Here is a 23,654-nt window from a genome sequence, read left to right on the forward strand (position 1 = left end):
ACCGATCAATACTGGTGTACCATTTCGGGTTCATCATTATTTTTACATGTGTGTGTGTGTATTATAATAAATATAAAAGTTTACCATAAAACATTACTTCAATTCAAAACAAATTATTCATGATTTTAGACTTTATCATCAATTAAAAGAAAAAAAAAACACAATATAAAAAATAGATAGCTTAATTGTTTGTTGCATACTATGAAAACAAATAAAACTAATAAGTTAATGCAAATAAGTTACCATTCTAGCCTTACAAAAATTCAAATTACAAAACTTTAAAAAAAAAAATTCGATACCGGCCAGTACACTTAGTAATGCCCAAAATCGGCCGGTACGGCCAATATTTAAACTGGTATGAAATGTTGGCATTTCAATACCGGTATATATACCAGTCGATACCAGCATGGTATCGACCACCTTGATACTAAATCCTAAAATAACCATACATAATACATGGTTAATAAATTTGTTGTACAAGTAAAATATTGTCAATAAATTTGTGGTATAGAGGGCAAGGGCCAGAATTCAAGTCTCCAGAAGAGAGTTTTACACACACACATATACACTTAAATTATGTTAGAATAGAATTTCTGTATTGTATATAAAAAATAAAATAAAAATGATGGTCATGTGCCTTTATTAGGATTAGCCTTGTCATCTTAAACATGTTTTTCTTGGATAAACGTCGTCTTAGTTATCATTTTTCTTAAATCATGCCGATCAAATAGTCAATTTGATTATCTATAAGATTTGTGACTCAATTGGACGCAAAGTTTTATTTAATGCCAGAAAATTTCTTTTCATATGCCTATGTTTAGATTTTTATAATTTAAAAAAGTGCTACATCTATAATATTTTCGCAACAAATCTTAGTTGATAAGTTATTATTAGTTCTAATTTGAATTCACTACTAGAATTACTCTTTGCTCACTAGTAATGGCCAATTAGAACATAGCACTTGCAATTTTTTATGAAAATGTTATGGATATAATATTTCTCTTATAATTTTGTCAAAAGATTTAAAATTGATTTATATACTTTTGAATGACCTTAAATTAATTTGAATAAGACATTAGTTGTTTTAGCTATCTTTTACGTTGGCAGGAAACTTCAGATGCTAAAATTAGTTAAAAGTAACTTATTTATTGTATCACTACCCCCGCCACCTCTCCATCACCAAACTCAACCTTCCTGTAACTCACATCTTTGATTTGGCAGAGATTTCACATCAATTTTAAGGAAAAGATGAATGCTAATTCTTCAGCAACTCCCGTCACCAAAAGGTATTCTTATAACAACTTTTTTTTTTCTATATCCACTAATTCACTTTTTTTTTTTTTTTTTTTTTTGTATAATTTATGTTATATTAAAAATTAGCTAAGATTTTAGAGTACTAATAAATTTTAGTTTCCTTATTTCTTTGTCCTTGAAGGTTAGAAGGTAAGGTAGCGTTTATAACCGGTGGTGCCAGTGGCATAGGTGAGACCGCTGCAAGGCTTTTTGTTCGACATGGTGCTATGGTCCTTATTGCTGATGTCCAAGACGAGCTTGGCCACTTAGTCTGCAACGACATTGGCTCTGAATCCATCTCTTACATTCATTGTGATGTAACGAATGAATCTGATGTCGAAAAGGCTGTGGACATGGCTGTATCCAAGTATGGAAAGCTAGACATCATGTTCAACAATGCTGGCATTTCAGGCAACATGGAATCACGAATTTTAGAATCAGAAAACAAAGATTTCGAAAGGGTTTTAGACGTGAACGTTTTCGGTGCTTTCTTGGGTGCCAAGCATGCTGCTAGGGTTATGATTCCAGCTAAAAAAGGAAGCATTTTCTTCACCTCAAGCATTGCTTCAGTAATGGCTAGCGATGTTCCACATTCTTATGTGGCATCAAAGCATGCTGTGGTGGGAATGACTAAGAACTTAAGTGTGGAGTTGGGACAATATGGAATAAGAGTTAATTGTGTGTCTCCTTTTTCAGCTGCAACTCCTATGCTAAGAAAAGCTATGGGGATGATGGAGAAAAATAAGGTGGAGGATGTGGTTTCATCTTGTGCAAACTTGAAGGGAGTGGTATTGGAGCCTGAAGATATTGCTGAGGCGGCGCTATATCTGGGGAGTGATGAGTCTAAATATGTGAGTGGGATAAACCTTGTTGTTGACGGGGGATATAGTCTTACCAATCCAACTTTCTCAAATGCACTAAAAAGTCTAAGTATGTGAGTGGGATGAACTTGGTTGTTGATGGGGGTTGTCGTCTTACCAATTAAACTTTCTCAAATGCACTAAAAACCCTTTTTTCCTTGATATGTATGTGTTGTAAATTGTAACTATCACCTCCATCTCTCTATTTTGTTTGTTTGTTTTAATGTTATCTTAAGAGTGATGTTAAAGTCAAGCACCTTCTAATTTAGTGGCATTGACATTGATTGTTCTCATTTTAAATGAAAATCTAGATTTGAAACTCCCTCATCTTTGTTGTAGCTATCAAAAATAAAATACTAATATTAAAGATAAGGAAAAGTTAATGAATGTCCTAGCTGTGTTGGTTTATAAAACATTTTTAGTAGTTTTTTTAATAGGAAAAGAAAAAAGAACTTTTTTTTTCACAAATTTTTATATTTCTCATAAAAGTGATATTAAAACATTCCTAAAATGGTCTAGTAACAAATCTCTTAAAGTATACCCTTAACCGGATGATTAAAGATATTACAAATTTTATAATTTGGTGTATCAATTTTTAAATATAACTAGCCGTAGACCCACGTGATGTATGAGAATATTATTAATGATCATTGTATGGTACTTATTTTAAAGTAAAAATATATAATAATAATAATAATACTTTAAAATCATTTTGTGAATCACCAAAAGAAAATTTTTATCACATAAGAATCATTTTGTTAGCCATCAAATATATGACATGCCCAAGAAATTTTGTAATTAAATAGTGTCGAGTAAACATGGTTTTACAAAAACGATGAATTTAAATTGACATAATAAGAATAAGAATAAAAAAAAGAAGTAGAAAAAAAAAAAAAGACAAATCTTTGTGTAAATTTTGGTGCGGTTGAATATAACTCTCATACTTGTAGACTCCATATTATGGTTTGTTGATCTATTTGTATATATATAGATGAGTAAGAATCTAACTATTATTTGAATGATTATTGTGACTTCTTGATATTAAGTAACAGAAAAAATAATTAAAACCTAAACTTTTTTTTCTAATATAATGGAGGAGACAATTTTTTTAATTATTATTATTATTATAATATATATATATATATATATATATATATATATTTTTGAGAAGAAGAGGAGGAGACAATTGATTGTAATTTAAAGTAATTAAAACAACATAGAACATACTCATATGATCATAAGATTGTATTACCTAGGAAAAAAAGAGTCATTCTTATAGTGTTTGATGAATTCTATATTTAGTGAACTATTTCAGATAGGACTTTGATTATTATTATTATTATTAGAGTCACAAATTTTTTAGATTGTTTATTCTATTTTGGCAAAGATGATGTGGATAATGAAAATAAAGATTATTTGTAATATAAGTATATTGTATGTCTTGTCATTTTTTGGTGCGATCGATGTATGCCAATATGAAGTATACGTTATGCAAATCTTTATTCTTTATTTGAACTTCTGAAATCTTGGTGCTAAAGGGGAAAAAACCTACAATTGTTAGAACATGTTAATGGAGAAGAGGATAATGTATCAAAATTATTGCTGCCTAATATTCTCTTTACCATCTTTATTGCTACAATAAATCCAATGAAACACACCTTAAGAATTTTACATAGTGTTGAAAACCTATTTATGAATGAATTTTACTAACATAATGGCATCTTCAACATTCGTTCTTCCTATTTGTTCTTCTACATGAATATGACCATCTTTGATTTTTTTAATTCTTCTTATAGTCACATACCACTATGCACCCTTGGTGTAGTGGTCACTCTATAAGTATAAGTACTTGTCGGGCGTGGGGGGTAAGGGTCGAGATTCTAATATCCAGGAGGGAACTTTACACACATTGGGATTTACACATATTTACACTTAAATTAGACTAGAGTAAAATTTCTATCTTGTATAAAAAAAAAAAAAAAATTTAAAAATCTTCTTATCTTCATTTTATTAAACACATGAATACATAGAATTGCAAATATTGGGATCGCCTTTAGTATCGAAACAGAGAGCAAACCATTTTGCCTGGAAAAAATTCATCGTAAAAGATACATAAAAATAAAAACTCATAATACTCCATTATATAAAACATGCTTGACATTCCATATTGTTTTAAGGAATAGAGCGATATCTCCACTCAAGAATATAAGATTATTGCTCTGAAATGAGCTATTTTTTGGCAAGAGCTAAATCCAAAATCATTCATCTTCTAGTCTAGAGAGATAGGATGTCTAACGGTTTATATATGATCTCTTTGATTTTATAGTGGTGGTGGTGGTGGCAGTGGTGGCAACTAAACATGTATAAACTGGTTGGGTTCAATGAGAAGAGGAAGAGGAAAGAAAGGAGGAGAGGGAGAGTCTGAGGTATTAAAGAGCATATGTGAGAAGTTGAAAACAATGGAAAGAGAGAGTCAGAGGTGTTATGGAAGTTGAGGTGAAAGTTGTGGAATTGTTAAAAGGCTAATAGAAAAAGAATGAAAATAAAATAATTTTGTTTACTAATGAAAAGAAAATAATAACATATCTGCCGATATGGCTCAAAAAGAGTGTAGCAATAATAAGAGCTTATAAAATAAGAGCTTGGATCTTTATATTGAATATATATATATAAGAGTTTATAAAATGGATCTTTATTATTATGGAAATGTTAATGCTTATCCTAAAAGCATTGGTTTAGAAAATTATTTTAAAAATTTTATTATAGAAAAAGAAAAAAGTAACTGATTTTTTTTCTTTTATAGTTTTTTATATTTTCTATGAAAAGGCTAAAAATTTTCTAAAATGATCCATTAAAAAATGTTTTAAGGAGCACCGGTGGACCCTTATAATAAATACCAAACTAATTAGGTGGGCAAATATTTTATAAAAAAAATTAAAGTAAAATTATAATAAGATTTATCCTTAATGGAATTATAATATCCATGCTACAGTATAAAATTTCACCTTGACGGCTACCTCAGAAATAGACTTAGAAGGAAGGACTCGAAGCATTATATAAGTAAGGGGCTTAAATCAAAAGTTTTAAACTTAAAATCAAAATTAACATGGAGGATGTAATTTTCTATTTAATCTAAATTTTATTAGTAGGACTGCTCATTAACTATTTACTTGTCAAATTAAGGTACTTATATGCTTTTAGAGTATCCACATTGGTGAACTCATATTTTTTTAGTTTTTATCGGTTAAAAAAGCTACTTTATCGATTTAACATTTTACTTTACAATTCACCCAACATTAATAGTTATATTTTAGCAACCACTTCAATTAAATAATTTTTCTTTACTCTCTCTCTCTCTCTCTCTCTCTCTCTCTCTCTCTCTCTCTCTCTCTCTCTCTCTCTCTCTCTCTCTCTCTCTCTCTCTGAAGCAAGACCCACCATCAACTCCACTAGCACAACCAACCCAATCACATCTACCCACCTCCACAACCAACCGCTACCCGCTGCCACAACCACAACCCACATCTTTGACCAAAAAAAAAAAACAGATGAACAATCACCGTTACCACCACCATAAACCCACCTCAACAATCACCACCCACAACTCTGATTTATAAAAATAAAAATAAAAATAAAATAAAAAAAGACGACAACAACTGTTAATATTCATAAGAGTTTCAGTTCAAAGAATCAAAACAAGGATGACAATGGTTGAGCTGGTGCGAGGTTGAAGATGAAGTATCCAAGCTCAGTGCAACGCACCGTTTCACTTGAAGTCAAAGAACATAAACGCACCGTTTAATTAATGTGCAGCGCACCGTTTTTAAGAGATAAAATACAAAGCTTCTGAAGGATGGAAACGGTGTCGTTCTTCTCTGTGCTTGGAGCCGTTAGTTCTGGCGCCAAAGTTAGTTATCATTTCTGGTGTAGAGTTAGTTACAAGCTCCGGAAATTCTGGGTTGGTTATCAAGCAGTTAGAGAGCTTCAGTGTAATATATATATTCTTGTATCCACATTTTTATCATTATGAAAAATATACAGATTTCTTCTCTTTGTTAAACTCTCTCTCTCTCTTCCTCTTCTTCTCTGTTTATCACTCTTTCTTTCCGTCTCATTTTCCTATCTCTCTTTCTTACTTCACAAACAAAGTTCATCTCAGTAAATTTGTGTTTTAGAAATCAACACAGTTTTCTTCATGGTATCAGAGCAGGAAAATCCTGAAATTCCTGTACAGAATCCTTCTATGGCGTCCTCAAGTTAAAGTGCTGCTACTTCTTCAACAACCTCTGGTTCCACAATCAATGTAATGAATCAGCCACTTCTTCTTCTGTCAAATATGTCAAATATGATGACAATCAAACTAGACAATGCCAACTATATTGTCTGGAAACACCAAATTTCAATGATTTTGGAGACCTACTCTTTGTTTGAGTTACTCGAAGAACCACAATTGATTCCAGAGAAATTTCTCAAGGATCTGAGTGGAGATTTTACCTCAATAGTGAATACAGATTACACTCTCTGGAGATCAAAGGAGAAAGCTTTATTGACCTTTATCAGTTCAACTCTCTCACCATCAGTTCTAGCACTAACTGTTGGGTGCACTTCTGCGTTAGAAGTCTGGAAGGTATTGGAGAATAGATTTTCTTCATTCTCTAAGTCTCATGTGATGAATCTTAAAGGTGAACTTCATAACCTTAAGAAGGGAGCAGATTCTGTTGATGTTTTCTTGCAAAAGATTAAAGTAGTGAGAGATAAGCTACTAGCTGTTGGTGTACTAATTGATGATAAGGAGCTACTTCACATAACTCTGAAGGGGCTTCCTAAAGATTTCAATGCATTTAGGTCAGCAATTTGAACCAGGAACACTAAGCTGAGTTTTGATGAATTATCAACTATGCTTAATGCAGAAGAAGAATCCTTAAATGAAGGTTTGGATATTAAAGGATCAATCTTTGCAATGGCTGCAACTGCTACTCCAAAATCAAGTTAAAATTTCAATCCAAATCAATTCAATAGAGGAAGGGGCAGAGGTAATTTCAACCATAGAGGTGGAAGAGGAGGCAGACACTCATCTCAATACAATCAATACAACCCTTTTACTTCTCCTTTTCAACCAAATCAGTCAAATTCTAGTTCCTCAGTTCCTAGATCAGATAAACCTTCCTGCCAAATCTGTGGTAACCTTGGTCATACAGCAATTGATTGCTATCATAGGATGGACTATGCCTATCAAGGCAAGCATCCACCTACTAAACTTGCTGCCATGGCCACTGCTTCCAATGCTTGTCTTGCATAGGCACAACCTTGGCTAGTTGACAGTGCAGCTACTGATCATGTCACTGCCAATCTGAATCAACTCAGCCTACCTTAGCCCTATGGTGGTCAAGATCATTTGACAGTTGGCAATGGACAGAATCTACCCATCACCCACATAGGTAAAACTCTTCTTCCTTCACCTTATTCCACTCTTCAATTGAACAATGTCCTTAGGGTCCCTTCTATTTCTTCTAATCTGGCCTCTGTCCATAAAATCTGTCATGACAACCATTGCTAGTGTTATTTTGATGAGAATCTCTTATCCATTCAGGCTTTGGACACGGGGAAGGTCCTCTACCAAGGCAAGAGTGAAGATGGTGTTTATCCCATCTATCCTCATCAAGCCTCACATCTAGCTTTAACCTCCAAAGTCTGCAACACTGTTTCAAATTCTGTCAGTGTAAATAAAACCTTGTGGCACAGAAGGCTTGGTCATCCAAATGATCAAGTCCTTCAGTTTGTCTTTCCTAATGCAAAGTTTTCTTTAAATAAATGCACTCCTTTTGTTCAATCTTGTATTCATTGCTTACATGGTAAAATGCACAGGTTACCTTTCCCAAACTGTAAATTTGTTGCTTCTTCTCCATTTGAGGTGGTACATTCTGATGTGTGGGGTCCTGCCCCTGTGATATCTGTTGATGGTTTTCGATTTTATGTTCTATTTGTTGATCACTTCACTAGGTTCACTTGGTTATACCTTCTTAAGTCCAAATATGAAGTCTTTTCAAAGTTCCTTGAGTTTAAAGCCATGGTTGAAACCCAATTTTCTACTAAAATCAAAACTTTAAGGTCAGATGGTGGTGGTGAATACACCTCTTCTGCTTTCAAGTCTTTTCTCATTCAACATGGCATTCATTATCAAATTTCCTGTCCTTACACTCCCCAGCAAAATGGACTTGTAGAGAGGAAGCATAGGCACCTTGTTGAGACAACTATTACCCTATTGTCTCAAGCTTCAATGCCTACTGCTTACTGGTCTTATACCATACTTACCAGTGTTTTCTTGATCAACCTACTCCCTACTTCTGTGCTTAACTTCCTATCCCCTTGGTCCAAATTATACTCTTCCTCACCTGATCTGTCTCAGTTAAGGGTCTTTGGGTGTGCTTGTTACCCTCTCCTTAGGCCTTACACCTCTCATAAACTTGACCCTAGAACCAAGGAGTGTTTGTTTTTAGGCTATTCTTCTAGGTCAAAGGGGTATCTCTGCCTTGATTATTCAACTCACACTCTCTATGTTTCTAGACATGTTTTGTTTAATGAATCCAAATTTCCTACCCTTACATCTTCCAAAACCTCTTTCTCCCCTTCCTCAATCTCACATTTGTCTCATGCTCTCTGGTTGTCCAATCTTCTTTATCTTCATGCTTCCAACCAACCATCACTCTTAGGTCCTTATTCTTCCAACCCCACATCTTTACTTCCTGTCACTCCTTCTCCAAATGTAGTCTCTCATTCCACTGATCCACACAGCACTACCCCACCTAGTATTACTGCAACACCACCCACTACTCCTCCTAGCCATGCCCATTCAAATTCTGATTCTTCCTTACCTACTGTTTCTTCCAATGATACTTCTCCATCATTACCACCTCCACTACCTCCTGTTATTGTGGAAAATCAGCATCCTATGCAGACTAGATCCAAGAGTGGTATAGTCAAGCCTAAAATTTGCTATAAGGCCATATTGGATTACTCTAAAACTGAACCTCCTTCTTATAAAGTGGCCTCCAAATATCCTGTCTGGTGTACTGCCATGGATGCAGAATTTTAGGCATTGCAAAGAAAACAGACCTGGACACTGGTTCCAGCACCTCCTCATGCTAACTTGGTGAGTTGTAAGTGGGTATTCAAGATCAAACTTCACAGTGATGGTTCTATTGCTCGTTACAAAGCAAGACTTGTGGCCAAAGGATTCCACCAACAAGCTGGCATTGATTACTCAGAGACTTTCAGTCCTGTTGTCAAGCCTGCCACAGTTAGACTTGTTCTTGCCATTGTTGTCAACTGCAATTGGCCTTTGAAGCAACTTGATGTGTCCAATGCCTTTCTCCATGGCTACCTTAAAGAGGAGGTCTACATGCACCAGCCTCCAGGTTATGTAGATGCAGCCCATCCCTCCTATGTATGCAAACTCCATAAGTCTCTCTATGGCCTCAAACAGGCTCCCAGGGCCTGGTTTGAGAGATTTACTTTCCACTTAATTCATCTGGGATTTCAGGCTTCTTTTGCTGACAGCTCCCTGTTCATCTTTCAATCCAAGAGCACCATCATTTACCTTCTCCTTTATGTAGATGATATCATCATCACTGGCAACCATTCTCACCATGTGTCATCTCTAATTGCTGCTCTCAGTTCAGTGTTTGAACTCAAAGACTTGGGTGACCTCAATTATTTTTTGGGAGTTCAAATTTCCGGAACTCAGTTTGGGCTTACTCTTTCCCAATCAAAATATGCCTCAAAGGTTCTTCATCGTTTTCACATGGAAAACTCCAAGCCCACCAAGACTCCTTGCTGCCCTTCATCTCGATTACTTCCTACTGATGGTATTGCCTTCTCTGATCCTTCAGAATTTCGCAGCATGGTGGGTGCTCTTCAGTATCTCACCTTTACACGCCCAGACCTTGCCTTCAGTGTACATCAATTATGTCAATTTATGAGCACTCCCACCACAGTGCATCTAGAGGCTGCTAAGAGAGTTCTACGATATCTCAGAGGTACCCTTTCTCATGGGATTTCATTTTCCCCAGGGCCCCTCACTATCACTGCCTTCTCTGACGCAGACTGGGCTGGAGATCCCTCTGATCGCCGTTCCACAACAGGGATTCTTGTGTTCCTTGGTCCTTCTCCCATTTCCTAGTCTTCCAAGAAACAGAGCACTATTTCTCGCTCCTCCACTGAAGCTGAGTACCGTGCTCTAGCCACTACTGCTGCTGAGGTCTCTTGGCTACGCATTCTCTTCAAAGAATTGCGAATTTTTCTCTCCCATGTCCCCGTTCTGTGGTGTGATAATGCTTCAGCCATTGCCCTCTCTGCCAATCCTGTTTTCCATTCTCGTACGAAGTACATTGAAGTTGACTATCATTATGTGCGTGAAAAGGTGTTGCGTCGAGATTTGAGTGTGTGTTTTGTCTCAGGCAAGGATAACCTTGCTGATATCTTCACTAAGCCCTTGTCTTCTCCTTCATTTCTTCTTCAGCGTAGCAAACTCCTGTTGGATGCTTCCCCCAGTAGTTTGAAGGGGGATGTTAATATTCATAAGAGTTTCAGTTCAAAGAATCAAAACAAGGATGACAATGGTTGAGCTGGTGCGAGGTTGAAGATGAAGTATCCAAGCTCAGTGCAACGCACCGTTTCACTTGAAGTCAAAGAACATAAACGCACCGTTTAATTAATGTGCAGCGCACCGTTTTTAAGAGATAAAATACAAAGCTTCTGAAGGATGGAAACGGTGTCGTTCTTCTCTGTGCTTGGAGCCGTTAGTTCTGGCGCCAAAGTTAGTTATCATTTCTAGTGTAGAGTTAGTGACAAGCTCCGGAAATTCTGGGTTGGTTATCAAGCAGTTAGAGAGCTTCAGTGTAATATATATATTCTTGTATCCACATTTTTATCATTATGAAAAATATACAGATTTCTTCTCTTTGTTAAACTCTCTCTCTCTCTCTTCCTCTTCTTCTCTGTTTATCACTCTTTCCTTCCGTCTCATTTTCCTATCTCTCTTTCTTACTTCACAAACAAAGTTCATCTCAGTAAATTTGTGTTTTACAAATCAACACAGTTTTCTTCAACAACAACCACCACAACATACACACCTCAACAACCACCACCCACAATTCTGATTTAAAAAAATAAAAATACCATCACCACCACAACAACCACCGCCACCGCCACCCCAAACCCACCTCAACAACCACCACCCACAACTCTGATTAAAACAACAACAACAACCAGGCTTTTTATCTTCTTGGGGGTGTCAATAATTAGATAAACCTCAGCAAATTTAAAATTCAGAGCGGTATATACTCTTTTCACCCTTTTGGCAGATTGTTCTATGAACATCTTTGCTAGCTTTTATGCTCTTATGTCCTTTCTCTCGCACCTCTCTGCTTGGAGTTTCAATTTTTTATTTTTATTTTTGCTAAACGGCTTGGAGTTTCAATTGGTGAACCGCGAAAGTACTAATATGATAATATCATACGGATATTGGTTGGGCTTTTTTAAGGGAAAGTTACAACAAAAGATACAACACATGCTCTCTAGTACATAAATAAGAGTCCCATTACATTTGCATGACACATCAAAAAGACAGCCACCATATATGATCAGGACACTAACAAAACTCTCTAGCTAAAACATTAGATTAGACACCTCAGAACTTAGACAGACACTAATAATTTGATTCACACACAAACCCTCTTATATTCACACACTCGGTGAGTCAGTGAAACTCCACAAAGAAAAAATGCCCCCAAGTTGATGTAAGCCCCTATTTGAGCAAAATTTGCCAAATAGCATGTTTTTAGAAAATTTTTAAGAAAGTAGCATATAGACAAAATTAATTAGTTAAGAAGACTGTTTTTGGAACTCGAGTTTGTCAAACTCGAGTTCCAGCCCAAACTCAAGTTTCAAAAACAGTCTACTTAATTAACTAATTAACTTCAGCCACATGTTATTCACTCAAAAAAATTTCTAAAGTGGTACTATTCAGCAAATTTTGCCCCCTATTTGCCACCCAGATCCTCAAGCAATATACCTGAGTTAACAAACACTAGATAGAATCGTGCAAAAACTTATATTCTCAAACAGAAATTACTCATTGGCAAAAAAGAAATTTTGAACCTGAAAGGACCCCTTGTAAGCTGTCAAATAAAACGGACAGAGAAAATCAGGGGGGCGATGGCTGTGACATAGTCCACAACTCCTTCTCATTGCTAAAAAAGTGTAACCAAAAACTTGCCGGCTTGCAAGAAGGATTGTGCTTACTATACTCGTCTCTATGACTAAGAAATTTTGAAACTCTAGTACTAAATCAAAAAGAAAAAGGAATTTTTTTTAGAGATATGCAATATTAACGGCTCGAAAATGTCTCAAGCCTTAATTTCACAGTGAGTCTCCCAGTGCATGGATTTATATATGGGTTTTGAATTCATAGTCATAGTCAATCTAGCTCCGTCTCTTGGCTCAATACTCCCATTTTGTTGTTATTAATAGCAAGGAGATCCTAATTTGCCAATGCAAAACTTGACCAAAAACTGGCAATGATTTTTTGGGCTAACTATTGTAGACAACACAATTGGACTCATAGTTTATTGGAAGAAAAACACGAGTTGATTCATCATGCACATATTCCTAGTATGCGAGGTTTAAAGAATTCGTTCACATGAGGCACATTTCAATATTATAGTACTATAGTTACTATTACCTGGCCTTCGCGTGCATGGCTACATAGCGTTTTGCTCCTCAGGTCTAGCGTTTTTGCCCCACCCCCCCCCCCCCTACCATTTCACAAAAGAATCCAATAACAAAATCCCTTTTCTTTTTCATATATATTCTTTTTAAGGGAGAAAAAAAAAATTCTTGATACCTGGCAAATTTCCCACCGTCGATCGCCCCCAACTGAGTCTCTGTATAACTCATCGCGACGGAGCTCCGCCTCCACCTTCCTGGTGGCTGCCGGTAAGTCGCTCTTCCTTGCCTTGCCTAGCCTCTCCTCTCCCCTCCTCTGAATGGTGGCGATTTTTTTTTTCCGTTGAGGTTTTAAGCACTGAGGTTTTGGTTTGAAATTTTGGAGAGAGAATAGAGTTTTGGAGGCAAAATTTGCCAAACAAATGAGGTGAGTGGCATGCGTTTAAATGAATTATTTAATAAGTTAGACTGAAAATTGAGTTGCAATTAGAGTTTTCAAAGCTATTTAGTAAGTTAGACTGTTTTTGAAAATTGAGTTTGGCAAAATTAACTTTGGGCTGAAAAATGAATACTATAGTGGCATTTGTAAAAACGCCACCATAGGTATCCTATAATGGCGTTTTCTATAAACGCTGCTATAGGCACTAAAAAAACGCCACTATAATGTTCGTTTTCCAGTTCAAAGTCAATTTTACCAAACTCGATTTTCAAAAACAGTCTAATTTACTAAATAACTTTGAACACATGCCATGCGCCTAATTTTTTTTGGGAAATGTACTATTTGGCAAATTTTGCCGGGTTTTGGAAGACCAAACTCAATTTTAAAAAACAGTCTAACTTAGTAAATAACTTTGAAAACAGTCTAACTTACTATCTAACTTAGTAAATAACTTTGAAAACAGTCTAACTTACTAAATAACTTTGAACGCAGGCCATGCGCCTAATTTTTTTTGAGAAATGTACTATTTGGCAAATTTTGCTTGGGTTTTGGAAGAAGGGTTTTTCAACCACCCTTTATTTATTTATTACTTTTTGCTAAAACATTTATTTATTTTTTTTCTGTTTTATAGACTTTTAGAAAATATCAGCAAAAAAAAAAAAGCGACTGACCTTAGAAAATATGTTTACAAATTTTTGTATAGAAAAAGTAACTGAATATTTTTTATAATAATTTATATTTTTCATAAAAGTGAATTTTTTTTTAAAAAAAAGTAATAATTATTGGCTTTGTTTTTGATCTCAACAGTTTGCTAAACAGTTAAACTAGTGGGTGATGTGGTAGCTTTATATTAAAAGAAAACGAGTTGGAGTAAAATTTGTTAAATTAATGAGTCAAATTGGATGTAAGTGAATTCTATGAATTTTTACAGCATGAAAGTTACAAACTGATATAATAATGAAAGTAATTAAAAATTGAAAAGATAATAAATTAAATCTTATAATTTTAAAATAATAAATTAAATATTCATTGTGATTGTGATTTCTTAATATAGGGAATGTTTAATTTGTTGATTTTTGGAATCTTTGGATCTATTTTGTTACCTTTGAAATTATAAGGTTAAATTTTTTATGGTTCAGACATTAAGGATTTAATGTGTTACACCCTTTAAAATGTTATATTCTCTAGATTTAGTTCTCATAATATTTTTTTTGTTTTTTTTTGAAAATCAATAGCGGTATGAATCTTAATTGTTTCATCCCTTGTACATGCTATATAGTTTAGTTTAGAGAGAGTTTATTAGGAACTAGGTCTTTAGATTAGTGAAACTACCAATACATATGATGCCATAAAAAAGGATCAATAGGGCTAGGTTAATGGCATGATGGCAAGATAAGTAAGATAGAAACATAAAAGGTATGTTGATTATGCGTAAAACCCCTTTGCCTCGGTAAGTGAGGTGAAAAAACCATGGTCTGAAGTAGAGAAACTCTACTTCAAGTCACTGTATATGTTACTTGAGAAGAACAATGAAAATTGACACCACACTAGTGTAGGCCTCCCTAACCCTCAAAACATGTCCTTCACAAATTACAAGTGTGAAGTTTTCACTTGTTATGGTTACATTATAAAGTTTGTTACAAGATTTTTGGAGCTTATTCCACACCATCTCTGCTAGATGATGCTGTATTTCCTTATACTTTAGTGCATTGGTGGAGCTTCATGCAACACCAAGGCCTCTTGACTTCTTTGTTTGTATTAGAGTCACTTGTTGCATCATGGGCGAAGGGTGCATCATGAATTGGAATGTTTCTCCCCCTTGCATTCTTGTTTGCATTATGCTGCTCATGCACAACATTGAATCCTTATGGTCATGCATGCCTTTGCTCTGGCAGGGATGTAACAAATCTGATAGATAACATATACAAGAGCATCATTGTTTCTTTCTTCAGCAAACCCAACAGAATAGAAGCATCGCATGCCTGCACTACCAAAAAAAAATTTATTATTACAAGGAATGAACCAAAATCTGAAAATTCCAAGTATGCTTGCAAACTTTAGTTGCATCTAAAAGAAAAAAACTCTTCATATTGCAGAGATGAAAACGAGCTATTCTTTCGAGGCTTAACATTTTAATTTATACCATGCAAACATCCAGAAACCGTTTCAAGTTGCATTTTTCAAACACCATTTATGCAAAATTATCAAACACATGTAAATAATAATTTTTTTTATAAAAAAAATTATGCTCTTACATAAACCTCATTCATGCCAAAGCTTGTTATAGTATATTTCCTTTTTCCCCTTCTAAACCCCCTTGCCTAGAATCTCCACACAGCTAAACAATACCACCACAAATGACATCACAACACCCATCCATGAAAATTGCCAGGCATAAGAAATGAACACAAGTTGAAAAATCAATAGGACATAAATTCCTAAATACCCCATACAAAAATCGTTCAAGATACATCATTCCATCAAAGACTAACCATAATCATCAAAGAGACCAACATGGACATCAAAGGAATCAAAAGAAAAAAAAGAAAAAAAACTCATCAACAACACATATGGCATAAAATTTCAGGGGCCAAAAAAATCTGGCAATTTCAAGAAATCAATCTGATTCAGTGACTAAGTCTATCAATTTGATCTTCCATTTGTAATTTTACACAGATTCAGTGAAGTATTACCATCAAATTCATGAAAATACATAATTAGACGATTCAGGTAAAAAAAAAAAAAACTGAGAATAGAGAAGAGAAATAGAGATAATAAAAAAACTTGTATTTGGGTAACAAACAGTAAAATCTGAAATATCTTGGTAAAAAAATTACTTACAAGTTTAGAGGAGGAAGAAAACAAAGATTCACAAAACCCATGAAACGGTTGAAGGTTCGCTTCGTCAACTAGAAAAAGAGGAATCAGAGCAGAGATGAAGGTGGGCATGCGGATGTGGTTTGGGTAAGAAGCAAAAACTGAGGGTGGCGGTGGCGGTGACAGCAGAGGGAGGAGGACTGGAGAAGTGAGAGGGTGGAGGTGGCAGTCACCTTCACGCGGATTGATGAGCTGGCACTTCACAGGAGCCATTGGATGCTTTCAACGGTTGAGATTTGAGCTATTGCACACCGTGCAATACCCTATATATTGCACGGGATATGAATCCAAAAATATTACTTTACATATCAGAGTTCTATCGGATTAGCAAAGAAAAAAAATCAGAGCTGTCTGTCTATGCCTATCTTCTCAACCTAGTAATCTCTCTCGGTCCAAACTCCAAAAACATTTGAGAAGATTAAACCCACAAACACAAACCCATACAAACGAGATAGAATGAAGAGACTGTCTTCACCCAACATTGTTTCCCTGATTTACTTTATATCATCCGTGATTTTTTTTCCACCAAACAAGAGGGAGAAGCTGGCACTTCACAGTCTCTCTGGAGCTCATCTCATTTGATGTTTTCAAACCGGCGGCCGTTTCTCCCTCATATTCGAATGGTCTCTCTTCCTTCTCTCTCTCGTTTGTATGAGTTTGTGTCTACTGTGGGTTTGTGTTTGTGGGTTTAGTCTTCTGAAATGTTTTTTGAGTTTGGACCGAGAGAGAGATTACTAAGTTGTGAAGACGGGCATAGACAGATAGCTCTCATTTTTTTTCTTTGCTAAAAACTCTGATATGTGAAGTGATATTTTTATACTGGTATTTCTATATGTGCTGGTCAGGTGCATTGCACGTGACCAATTCTAGGTTAAAGTTGAAAAGCAACATTACTGATAGTCTGATGTCTCTGATATCTCCATGTTTCTCTCACCCAAAACACTTTCTCCCTTCTTCGTGCCAAACTGAAATCAGACTTTACTGTTGAAACCCCTTTTTTCCTCTCTCTCCCCTCCTCCTCCTCGGGGTTCCCAACCACATGCTCTCTTCACCCAATCCCTACTGAATCCAAACCAAAAATAGTCACCAACAAAAAGAAGCATGCAGACAATGAACAAAAACTACTATAAAGATGGATTTCAACTCAAGATCATTGAGGGCTTGTTTAGCAGAGAAATTTGAAAATATTGTTTGTATTTTTTTGATATATAAATAAAAGAGTATCTAAAAATACGCGTAAAGAAAAATCTCCTAGCTCCAAATCCAAAAGAAAGAATTGATATTATGGGCCCAAATAGTAAAGCATTGGCATCCTTAGAGCACCCACGTGAGATATGTGTTAAATGCTAAATATTTGGTATATATCCCACACCAAACCTAATTTTAGCTCATTTAGTAGATGTGGGATATGTTATTTTTTTTGCAACATTAAATAGTACCGTGGCAAATTACGGAATTTATGTGGCAAAATTTTTCTTCTTTTAATGTGTAGATTGTGTTAATGAGTTATAATAAATATTATTTAAATGTGTAGTAAATATTATTTTAATGTATAAAATTAAATTATAAAACATTTAATAAATAAGATATTATAAAATAATATGATAAAATAATAAAATCAACTTTTAATATAATAATATGATATAATTTTTAGAACACTTACTACGGATGCTCTATGGATGGACAGGTGGACAGGAGTTTTGATTTCATGAGCCATTTTTAGGCCAAGCCAAGACAAAAAAAAAAAAAAAAACTTGAAGGGACACGTGGCCTTTTTTATATATTTAGATTCAACATTTCTTTATCCGATGGTTTAAAGTTTGAATTCTTGAAACTTGTGGCTATAAAATGAGATTGGTAGCTTTTGCTCTGATAAAGTACATGCCATGGGAACTTGGTTTTTATAGCTGCACTTTGAAGTGACTATAGAGTAGGCCACTTTAAGAGAGAGAAAGATATGCGTACTGAGGACACTTTTTGGTTGCAGACCTATGGCTCGCACCTGCAGACCTATTAACTGTTTCTTGGTAAATTCATTCTTTGTGATCTGCAATGTCAGATATTTTGTTGATCTTGTATCTTCTGAGTCCGTTTCAGTAAGGTAAGACTTCGGTGAACAAATACTTTAGATTAAATATAAGAATTGAAATGTGATTATCTTACAATATGTGTTGTGTTATTATTATATAATATACTACAACATTGAATCCATGTCAAAATTGAAAATTCTTCTCAAAAAAAAAAAAAAGTTAAAAATGAAAATTAATTTTATTTGTCAAATAATATAATTAATAGGCACTGTTTTTAAACTATTTTTTTTACTAATATCTCGAGTTTAAAAGACTCAATTTAGAGCCTATAAATCGAGTTTTTAGGACTTGATTTTCATTGTATGATCACATCTAATGTGGCATTTTTTCCACATGGTGACAGTAGTGGCTTCAAGAATTATGTTTAGAGGGTCATTAAAAAAATTTTAATAAAAAAAAAAACTTAACTGTATCGAGTTATTGACAAAAAAAATAATAATAATACATGAAGTTTTATAATTTTCTTCTATAAGGGTTCAAATTTTGAATTGTTATATGATAGTTCATTACGAGTATCTATTGCTAATATAGATAACTATAAGCCTATAACCATTTTATTTTGTTAAGTTTATCTAACAATTTTATTTTTATGCAATTGTTATTATCTATTTGTTGTTGTTTTTATAAAAATATTTTAAACAAAATGACTAAACTAAACTCATTAGCTTTGTATTAATTATTGACGCACACAACCACACTCATTTATACATAAAATTATACACTATGTGTCTACTTAACCAACCAAATGCTTGGACAATTACTAACTTTACAATCTTTTTTCTTGAATTTTACTAACTTTATAACAAAAAGTTATTATAATATGATAACAATACGCACACATATAACAAACCATCTCTATTTCCTAATTATTAAATTATATAAATTTATATTATATATATATATATATATATATACATATATTGTACACACATCATAATTCACACAAATAACATTATAACAAAAAGTAATGCATACAATCAATATTAGTGGGGGGGGGGGGGATAGTAGTCAAAGACTCAAAGTACTTGATCCCTATTTGAAGTGAACAGTCAAACTGATCAGTCCACGTTGAGCTACGTAGAGAAAGGAGCAATTTCCAATTATGGAACTGTAGGTCATAAAAAGATGCAGTCATCCCTTCATAATATACAAAACGATAAAACTAGGTAAGGGAATATTTTTTTATAAAAAAAGTAAAATTATTTATCAGATTGTATTTGATAGAATTATGATCGCCGAACTACAATACCTATGGCCTCCCAGATAAAATTTAATCTGTAATATTGATGAATGCCCTGAAATTTTTTTTTCAACACTTTATAGTTTATACATTATTTTTAAAATAAATTAAGTTAATTTTTTTATGTACTCAATTTAAAATATAGAAATTCAAACCTACTGCGAACTTTGCAACGTGTTCATTCTACACAAATGTTACAGTTTCGTTGTCGTTGTCTCTTACACACTCAAAAAAAAAAAAAAAAAGAATCTATGGCATATATATATAACCCATGAAATGAAATTCCAAAAGTCCAAAACGCTTCTATCTCTCTCCTGTTACACGTTTTGAGCGAGTGAGGTGGCTGAGAGTGAGTTTTATCAGACTCACAGAGAAAGGAATGGAAGAGAGTTTATTAGCAGAAGAGAGAAGAAAATCAGAAACTCCATCTCTAACATGGGTTACTTTCACTAGGGAGCTCAGAGGTTGGGCTCTCTAGCACTGCTATTGCCACCTCTCTTTCTGGAGCCACCGGCTTCAGTCTTCTTGTAAGCCTTTCTTGGTTATCTTTTGTTTTCTTTCTTGCCATTTGACAGAATATCAGTTTAAATACTATGAATCAAAATATGTAAGATTGTTGCAACATTTAAACTTTTAAATAATGGAGCACAATATTAGATTCTAGAAATAAATTAAATCTTAATCATAAAATGAGTGAAATTGAGATTCAAATCCCAAGAAATCAAATAGTGGACAATTATTGTATATTTTTGACAAGTACATAATGTGATCACGCCTCATTTTATAGTACAAATAGTCTATACCATAAAAATAAGAATCATAAAATATGCAATCAATTGTATAGGAGGGTAATTATCAGAAAGATTATGTGATTGCTTACTTATTAGAGGGATTCAATAGAAATAGTTGACAAGGACTAGATTTGGTATGATGGGAGCTAGTGATTGCTTACTTAGAGGAATCAATAGTAATAGTGGTTGACAAGGACTAGATTTGGTATAATGGTTGTTATGCTAGTGATTGCTTTAAAGATAATGTGTGATTATTTCCTTAGAACATCTCAATGTAAAAGATGTGGTTGGTTTGACTAGATTTGATATCTTCCCTTGATTTCCGTTAATATAAGCGACTTCAGATAGGGATCGAGGATCGTGTTCCATTCAAATTCTTCAATTTTTTTCTTAAATTTGTAAAAATATTAAACTCGACTTGAACAAAAAATGAAACTTTATTACTTGTCTTGTGAATAATAAATTTGAAAGATTGAAATTAAAATTTAAATGAAGCAATCAATGTCGGTTACTTAACTGACCTCCGGCAAAGTATAGATAAGGAACAAGGAGTTCCCACGTGTGTAGTAGCAGAGCACCATCTTTCTAGTGTGTGAAGAGGGTTAAGTGTAGTGTATAGTTGTTCTTAAGGGTGTGTTTGAATATTGTTTATTTTGCTGAAAACTGAAAATTTAAAATATTGTAGCAAAATAATTTTTAAATGTGTGAATAGTGCCATGGAACCTATTTTTAATGAAAGTTTTGTTGAAAAAAGAGGTTTGTGCGTTTCGTGAACAATGCTTAGGGCCTACAGGAAAAGCTAAAACGCGTTTCTCAAAAAAAAAAGAAAAAACACAGACGCAAACGTGCAGCTTATCAACTGTATCCAAACGTTACCTAAGTGAAGTGAGTGTATTATAAGTTTGGTGTGTGAAATTCAAAAAAGAAAACAGAAAAAGATGAAGTGTGCAATTCAGCACCAAAAAAAAAAAAAGTTGCGTGTTTAGTGTTTCATTATTCTGTATCAGTTTCATAATGTTAGACACGTGTATCCAGTGGCGGAGCCAGGAATTTAGGTTAGGGGGGCAAGATTAAAAGATAAGATTGGAAGTAAAAAATTAATCTAAAAAAATTAATCGATATTAATAACAAAATAAGTAAATAACTATATGATAATGTAATTGTCATACAGAATCTAATATAAAATGTAAACTTTAATTTATTTTTTCATATCTAGCTTATTTTACTCAGTTGCCCTTGACGATTTTTTATATTTTGAAACCGCTACATGATTTCTTCACACTCAATAGTCTTGAATATATCTTTCTCAATATATGTGACTAAGCAATCATTCATCTACTGATCTCCTATTCGATTGCGTAATCGATTTTTAATTATGTTCATTGCTGAAAAAGCTCTTTCAACGATAGCTATTGCAACTGGTAAGATCAATGCCAAAGTCACTAATAAGTAAACCAATTGATATGAAACATTCTTTTTCATTTCTACCATATTTTCAGCTAGCTATCCAATTCCTTTAACTGCTGAAAACTCTTCAGTAGACTGCATGTCATGGATGTATGTCTTAAGTTGGCTATCCAAGAAAGAAACTTGACACATAAAAATATTCTACAGGGAGCTTTGTCTAGTCCATCAAGTTTACTAAGTGGGATCCATTAATTTTATATGTAGAATTGTACTAGGAGTAGAAGTCTACTACTACTAGGAAAGTTAGAAAGGTAACATAAATTCACTTAATTGGATTTTTTTTTTTTTTGTCTTTTGTGTGGGGGGGGGGGGGGTTCAAAACATTTGAAAGTTCAGGGGGGCAGGTGCCCCCTCGCCCCCCTCCCTCCGCCCCTGCGTGTATCAGTTTCATGATGAGAAAATATGACTTCAGTCATGTGATGTGAGATTGATGAATCCACATCGGGAATTCCCTTTTTCATTAAAAAAAAAAAAGTTTCATGACATTAGATGATTGAACTTAGTGTACACAATAAGGACCATACTAGCGACCAATGGGATAAAATCCAATTCCAATAATTAGAAATGGAAAATACTTAGGTACTTTTGGAGTATAGTAAAATTATGCTTCTTCCTTTCACATNTTGACTACTATCCCCCCCCCCCCCCAAAAAAAAAAAAAAAAAAAAAAATCAATCAGTCCATTAAATTATATGGAAGCCCTAAATTGAATAAATTTGATAGTTAGAGTTAATTAAATGAAAGTAACGTTAAAAAACTGAAATAAATTTCTCACAAATTTATAAATATGCAATTTAAATTTTAGTTTTTTTTTTTTAGAAGATAATTCCGAAGTTCTACATAATCACGTAATTCTTAATCAAACCATTTAAGTTTAAGATATTATGATGTAGAGGTGATGATGATAATTATCTTTTGGATGATAATTCCTGATCAACCATATGATGGTACACTTTTTCTTTTTCTTTTTTTCTTTTTTTATCAATATCAAGGACTCCAAACTTCAAAGGCTAACTATAAGTTTTGAAAATGTTACAAAACCATAAGTATAACTCACCCTTTGAAAATCGGCTTGCAAGGGGAGAGGGCCTAAGAGTTTATAAACACATTATTAAGTTTATACTTAATCCATGTGGAAGACACTAAGATCATAACATACCATCACACTTTGCAGTTGACGTCCACGACTGCTCACTCTACTGACACTGACCTGATGGTAGTCTTTTCTCTTTTGATGGCTCAGCTCACCAATTAGTAATTTTAATTTAGCCTCTAGGTTGCTCCTTCTAAGATCCAACCACAAAACCACAACTCATTTGATCTCATACTCAATGAGTTTTTCCGATCATTCAACATGGTGATTGGCTCTAATACTAAATGTTACAAACTCATGGTTAGAACTCACCCTCTAAAACCAGCTTTCAAAGGAAAGGTGTCCGAGAGCTTATAAACACATGGTTAAACTTTATTTTATTGGTAAGTGTTCTAAATATCATCTTTTCTTCATATCTCATGAATTTCATGCATTTAGACCTAGGTTTTTGAATTTCTTTGGGAATTTTGGGGTTTTTTGTTTTTGTGATAAAATTATGGGTTTGGTTGTTGTTGTTTTGCTATCACATGGCCATGCGTTGCATTCTATTGTACATTAGTTTTCATGCAATTTCTAGGTTGTGTGCATGAGTAACTTGTGAGTGTAGTAGTTTGGATTGGACTTTTGCCCATGCTCATGCATTCCCATGCGTTGCTGTTCCTTTCTATTCTCATTTCTGAGTGTGAGTGTTGTTTCCTTTTTCCTTAGTTTTCCTTACTATGGCACCCAAGAAATTTATCCCGTCTAAGATCAACTTGCCTCTTATTCAATAGCTCATA

The 23,654-nt window shown here is 34.1% G+C and overlaps 1 protein-coding gene and 1 long non-coding RNA gene across 2 annotated transcripts; one reads left to right on the forward strand and one right to left on the reverse strand.

Annotated features, from left to right (window-relative positions):
* Positions 1-1,248: 1,248 nt before the first annotated feature.
* Positions 1,249-2,231, forward strand: LOC112004659 (short chain aldehyde dehydrogenase 1). Its single transcript, XM_024036891.1, has 2 exons — positions 1,249-1,286; positions 1,436-2,231. The coding sequence occupies exons 1-2, from the start codon at positions 1,249-1,251 to the stop codon at positions 2,229-2,231; spliced, it is 834 nt and encodes a 277-aa protein (XP_023892659.1).
* A 12,541-nt stretch (positions 2,232-14,772) lies between these two features.
* Positions 14,773-16,974, reverse strand: LOC112015760 (uncharacterized). The gene is made up of 2 exons (XR_010629053.1): positions 16,159-16,974; positions 14,773-15,299 (listed from the first exon to the last, which is right to left on the reverse strand). It is a non-coding gene; the product is annotated as an uncharacterized LOC112015760 (long non-coding RNA).
* Positions 16,975-23,654: the final 6,680 nt, after the last annotated feature.

The sequence above is a fragment of the Quercus suber genome, unplaced genomic scaffold, assembly GCF_002906115.3.
Source record: "Quercus suber isolate HL8 unplaced genomic scaffold, Cork oak 2.0 scaffold_79, whole genome shotgun sequence".
In the NCBI taxonomy this organism is placed as follows: Eukaryota; Viridiplantae; Streptophyta; class Magnoliopsida; order Fagales; family Fagaceae; genus Quercus; species Quercus suber.

Excerpts from the sequence above, each read along its gene's own strand:
- LOC112004659 (XM_024036891.1), top strand. The coding sequence starts at position 1,249 with ATGAATGCTAATTCTTCAGCAACTCCCGTCACCAAAAG. Across the intron at positions 1,287-1,435 it reads GCAACTCCCGTCACCAAAAG|GTTAGAAGGTAAGGTAGCGT; the intron begins GTATTCTTATAA and ends TTGTCCTTGAAG.